Here is a 6,000-nt window from a genome sequence, read left to right on the forward strand (position 1 = left end):
ATGATTTGAGTGTTTTTTTTTTCCCAAATCAACTCAAAGCAGATTTTCATGACCTCCAGTCCCCACCCCAAAATACCCCCTTCCAGGCCTGGGAGGGTCACTAATGACATATCCTTGGCTCATTTTATTTGCTTTTGCTTAAACAGTCTCCCAAAATCGTATGCTTGAACAGAATTTGTTCTCGCCTGTCACTTTGTGTTGAGAGTCACCATGGACTTTATAAGTTTTTTGGAGGGAATGTGTTTTTGTTTTTTCCCTGTTTCCAAAAGTTTCCTCACCACCTCTGTATTTCTGGGAGGTGCATTCAAATACTATAAATAACGGTTTGTTTACTGGTTTGTTGAAGGTTCTTTCCAAAAAGTCTGAGCTCCAGTGCTTGCTAAAACGTGTACCCATATATCCTGCACTCATTTTCCCTAACATGTTTTACTACATCAATAATGGACTCCCCATCCACCTGCTCACAGGCATACCCTCTGACAGGCTCCCTTCATACTCCAGGATGATTAACTCAGAAGACTGGACTCACTTTAGATAAACACAAAGCGGCTATGGAGGCAAAGAAAAGCCTGAACCAGTTAAAACCCTGGAAGGATGTTAGTCCATATTCATCAAGGCAAAATTCCTTTACAGACTATATGGAGCCTCTTAGCACTCATGACATGACTGGAGATTGAGTACGTTCAGTACTCAATAGCAATAAAGAATTTTGATGACACTTAGCAAATAACTACAAGAATCCATATCTACTGAAAGAACAAGACTCCTAAAAAACAAAACCCTCAAGAAGAGACATATGACAAACACATTTACTTAAATAAATGCTCATGGGCGGCCTGGGTGGCTCAGTTGGGTAAGCGTCCAACTCTTGATTTTGGCTGAGGCCACACATGATCTCAGGGTGATGGAATCAAGCCCCACACGGGGCTTTGTGTTAAGCAGGGAGCCTGCTTAAGATTCTCTGCATCACCCCCTGCCCCTCCCACACGTGTGCCTCTCTAAAAAAATAAACAAATTCTTGTGATTTTATCCTTCTTAGCAATTATAGCACTATAACCAGTTACTAAGTTCTGCATGCATGCATATTTTTTATTCCAAATTATTAAGGCTAATCATGTCACCAGGTTAGGATAATTCATACACTACAAGTGTCTCACTATTATATCAAACAATGTATGTTACTTACATTTTAAAAGGATAATACTGCATGATACTTTCTTTTTTTTTTTTTTCATTTTTAAAAAGATATTTTATTTATTTATTCATGAAAGACACAGAGAGAGATGCATGATACTTTCTATTACAGAATTATATTAATGCACTTTCATCAAAGAAGTTGCAATAAGGCTTTAGCACATAAAGAAGCCAAGGCTCCAATGAAGGGAGGGTTCAACTCTGGTACAAATTTTCAAATTGAAGTGTAAGCGTGTTTATTGCCTATGTCAAGCACTACATAGTACATGAAGACCATAGGTTGGTTTCCCATGATGGCCAGCACATGGGCTTGAACGACACCCCCAAGTCATGGTCAGACATCTCTCTTATGGATGTAGGATTTAAGGGGGGAAGAGAACAGGTGTCAATGCATAAAAACAAATTCAGATTATCACTCCTAGAACAGCAATTCAAAGTGTATGCCCCACCTGTAGTGGGCCAGAAATATCTCTTTCTTTCTTGCAACAAGAAGGGCACTTTTGATAGGGGAAGGAATCATAAGGAAACATCTAGAGAAAATTACAAGTATTGAGACTTAACAAAGTGAGAACAAGTCAGTCATACTCACTAAACTAAATCCCTGGATCTGCAAAAATGTCATCCTTTATATCAAACAATCACCATCAATGACTGAAATTTCTAACATAGGCTTCTGTCCTTTTTCAGCAGAGATGGGAGGAGGGCAGCAGCTCTCACTTCTAGCTTATACTTTACTTACATGGATGGGGAAAATAATTCAGCTGTGAATTAACTTTCAGTTGTGTTGTTCCCAAGTGGGGAGGGGGTACCCATAACTCCTCAGAGCGATGCACAATCCAGAAAACAGGTTTATGACGCTAAATACACAATCAAAATGTTGACATTTTCATACTTAGATTACATCCCTTTTTCCTCCCAAAGGGTCTTGGAATTCACAAAGGAATCGTGGATTCACAAGAATAATTCTAAAAGCAAAGCGCTATCACCTTCTTCCATTTGTGGCTCTTGCTAGGAAGTAAAGGAGCCAACGACAGCCTACATAACAACTTCCAGAAAGCAGGGCTCTCACTTGGAATCTATATTCCAACTTCTTTCTTAAGTTATTTAAGAGGACAGATCCATATTAGAACACTCTCATCTTACTCAGGACAGAGAGTTCTAGAAGGCAGACCAGGTGAATGTTCACATTTTTTTAAGGGAAAAAAAAAATATATATATATATATTTATCAGATACTAAGCTGTATATTAGATAATGCAACTTGTTTTATCTTCAAAAAGACAGAGAATACAGAGCAACAAAACAAGCCTGTGGTCATGGCCATTTAGACACATTTTCCCTCCTGTGTATCATCTTCCTGTTATAAAATTTCCCACGGATTAAAAAGATTCATATCACACATGTGCAATCTCTGAGATGTCAAATCTTTCAGGCAAGTCACATTCCTTGACAGGACTTCTTTGGCTGGAACTCACCCGCTCCCCTGGGCTGACCCCTGGCTGACCCATTTACTACTGAGAACCTGCTTGTAAAGAGGTGACTATGTCTTTGGGTCCATTTGGGGAGAAGATCTTTGTCTTTTTTTTAACTCATATACAATTCTTATTAATTTCTTATTAGTCCTCAAGAATATTTCATTTTTGTTCATTTTAAAGTTCTGTCTGAAAGGATTATTTGAGTTTTGAAAACTCTAAGCGGGGGTGTCTGGGGGAGAACAGCCAACAAAACACTTGAGCAATATTGATGTTCGTGATTTCTTGCTTGTAGCTTAAATCCCACACTCCTGGCCAACTCTTCTAGAATTTCTCAAATGATGGGGCAGAGCAAGAAACACCCTGCCCACCTTGACTTAGTAATAACAGATTGTAAATACACGTTGGTGTACTTTGCTTGTATGCACACAAAACTCACACTTCCCAAATATGCAGGAGTTAAAGAAAAACTGAGCAGGTCCAACTAGCTCGTGTAGACATGAGACTCCTTCACCATTTACTGCTTCTGCTACAAATGAGGCGGCCAGATGCAATTACCGAAAAATTATCCAAGGCAATTTTGTGTGGTCTTCATGAATCTTTAAATCTGCCATGTCATTTAAATATGTACTCGATCGACACTTGAAGAGTGTCATCTTTCTGGTGATCTGGTCAAGGACTTTAACGTTAGTATCTAAAACGTCCTTAGCAAGGCAAATTGGTTTTTAATTTATCGAACTTTTTCATAAGAGGACTAAATACACCCAAATAAATAGAGGCTGAAAAGCAAAAACTAGCAACAGTATCTGGGGAATCAGCCAGAGCCCCAGAGGGACTGAGCGTGGAGACACAGCCGGTTCCCACAGGGGCATCTGCGCGGATATTCAGCCGCCCAGCACCCCGGAGCATGTGACTCCTGAGAAGGATGCTCAGTGTGAAAGAACCTGATACCCTCCCCACCCCCCGTGCATTTCAGACAGTAAAATACTAACTGAAAATAAATACCAAAACGACTGATGTTGCCAACATGCTGTAATCACAACTAAGGAGATGAGAAAGGCAGCACGGCACTCTGCTTTCTCCCATGGGAAGGATTTTTGAAGCCACGTTTCCTTTAAGTACGAGTGACCTCCAGTGACTTTTTCATGGTACCTCAGAGTAGCCCGTTGAATCATTCTACAATTTATTAATGTCAGCAAATCATCTAGTGGTGGTTGTTTTTAATTTCTTAGCAAAAGGACAAGGGCTCTATGGCAGGATCTAAGGGTTTGATTTTATGTAAATGCCCCCTGTTTTAATGAATTCAGAGCAGTTGCAACACCAAGCTAAATTAAAAATGCGTCTGAAACACAGGGCAGTATTTGCTCCAAGGAGATTAAGGCTCATTTTTTTAGGAGTGACTCATGCCAATATGGCATTAAATGAGCTGATAGTAGATGATGACACCACAAAAATCATCACAGTCCTGCGGCATCCATGGATGAATGAGTAGGAGAGTGACTTTAGGTGTAACAATTTTACACTTTAGCAAACTTCCCAGGGAGGGCAGAGTGGGGACCCCAAGAGCTCAATCTGGATCCCCAGCAGCAGGGTTAGTTTCTGAGCAAGCCTGCTACCTACTTTCTGGAAACGCACACTAGCTTGTCCTAAGCCCTACACCTGCTTTCTGTGTGTGTGTGTGTGTGTGTGTGTGTGTGTGTGTGTGTGTGTGCGCGCGCGCGCTTTAATTCTTTTTCTTGAAGGAGATGGGGCAGGGAAGGAGGACAGGAGGGACTTTTTTTAAAAAGCCCTCAAGGAAAGAAAAGCCCCAGGATGGAGACTTCAGTCCGAACAGCACTCTTAGAACTTTTTCGGATTTTTCAGAGTCAAATACCTCGAGGTGGGCTGAGTCCCTGCGTCCAGCAGCTTCCCTAGGGCAGACGCGCCGCTACTAGCCCAGGACCGGAGCCTAATGCACGGGGCCTCGGTGAACCTACAGCACCAGGAGCGCACGCACCACAACATGCGGGCAGGGACAGTCGTCAAGAGCCGGGAAGGCAGGCTGTCCTCCCTCCGGCTTCCCCCGAGGTGCGGGCACCGAGTCGCGGGCTCCGTCCAGGGCAGGGGGCTGCGCAGCGGAGCTCCCCCCACCCCACCCCACCCACCCCCGGGCGCGCCCGGACCCCGGCCCCGGATGGCGCAGAGCGCCCGCTGCAAACGCGTGCGCTACTGCAGGACCCGCCGCTTCCCACTGACACGCTCCCTACAGCACGCATCCGCACCGCAAGGAGATAAATGCCCACGCCGGCCTGCTGGCCTGCCCCGATCGGAGGCTCTTCTCTCGCCGGACTCTCCGCGTCTCGGGATGCTCCCGCCGGGTTTCAGCTTTTACTAGAACTTGAGCTTTCTCAACGAAGATTCAGCTCCCAGACAAAAAAGTCGAATACAGGTCTTGCTGAATTTCGGACTTGGCAGGAGGAAAGAGCATCGACCACACCACCCCAGCTTGGCGCTGGTACTTGGAGATGCTTTTTAAACGTCTCCCTCTCAAAGCAACAAAACAAAACAAAACAAACCGACAAAAAGCCCCCGCCAGCGATCCCACCTGCACATACTCGCTACCGATCAAAACACGAATTCCTAAGTTGCCAATGCAAGTTGCACGAGATGCGCCGTACTCACAAGGATTCCCGGCCACTACGGGGCTCCAGGGCCGAGCAGACAAAAGGAAGAGCATCCCGAGGAAGGCGCCCGCGGCTGGGTCCATGGTCCCCCCGCCCCAGGACCCGAGGCGTCGGGCAGCGGCTCCGCGCGGGCCTGGCCTCCCGCTCCCTCCCGGCCCGGGTCGCGCTGCCTCCGCGGCGCTCTGCGGCCCCGCGCGGCCGGCGGGCGGGAGCCGCACCTGCAGCCACACCCACCCCGCCCCCGCCCGCCCCGCGCCCGCGCCCGCGCCCGCGCCCGCGCCCGCGCCCGCGCTGCGGGCTCGCGCGGCCCCGGGCGCCCCTGGCGGCGGCGGGCGGAAGTGCGCTCGGACCGCGGCCGGCCGGCCCCCTGCGCGGCGCGGGGAGCTGGGGGCGGGGGTGCCCGGGGGTCGCCGCGCCTCCGCGGGTCCCGGCTCCCGACCGCGCGCGGCTCCACCTGCTGCGGGCCCGGGACGCGAGCGTCGCCCGCGGGATGCTGCTGGAGGACCCGCGAGACGCTGAGCGTCAGCGCCGAGCTCCGGAAAGTGTCTCCCGTCGCCTGGGGTTTGGGTTATCCGTGGAAAAGGTGAAGTTGGGAGAGAAATGGCCAGTCGGGTTGGGGAAAAGCATTCGCATGCACTGAAAGCGATGGCAGAGAGGACTCTGCTTTCTGAG

At 47.6% G+C, this 6,000-nt stretch overlaps 1 protein-coding gene across 2 annotated transcripts in view; it reads right to left on the reverse strand.

The window, feature by feature from the left end:
• The window catches only part of LOC144320789 (contactin-associated protein-like 3), a 197,480-nt gene extending 191,964 nt beyond the window's left edge, over positions 1 to 5,516 (reverse strand). For both annotated transcript variants that reach the window (XM_077909755.1, XM_077909750.1), the window contains exon 1: positions 5,327 to 5,516. In XM_077909755.1, the coding sequence (XP_077765881.1) occupies positions 5,327 to 5,411 (85 nt within the window). In that variant the 5' untranslated portion in view covers positions 5,412 to 5,516. The remainder of the gene's footprint in view (positions 1 to 5,326) is intronic.
• Between the last annotated feature and the right edge of the window lie 484 nt (positions 5,517 to 6,000).

The sequence above is a fragment of the Canis aureus genome, chromosome 1, assembly GCF_053574225.1.
Source record: "Canis aureus isolate CA01 chromosome 1, VMU_Caureus_v.1.0, whole genome shotgun sequence".
NCBI classification, from domain to species: Eukaryota; Metazoa; Chordata; class Mammalia; order Carnivora; family Canidae; genus Canis; species Canis aureus.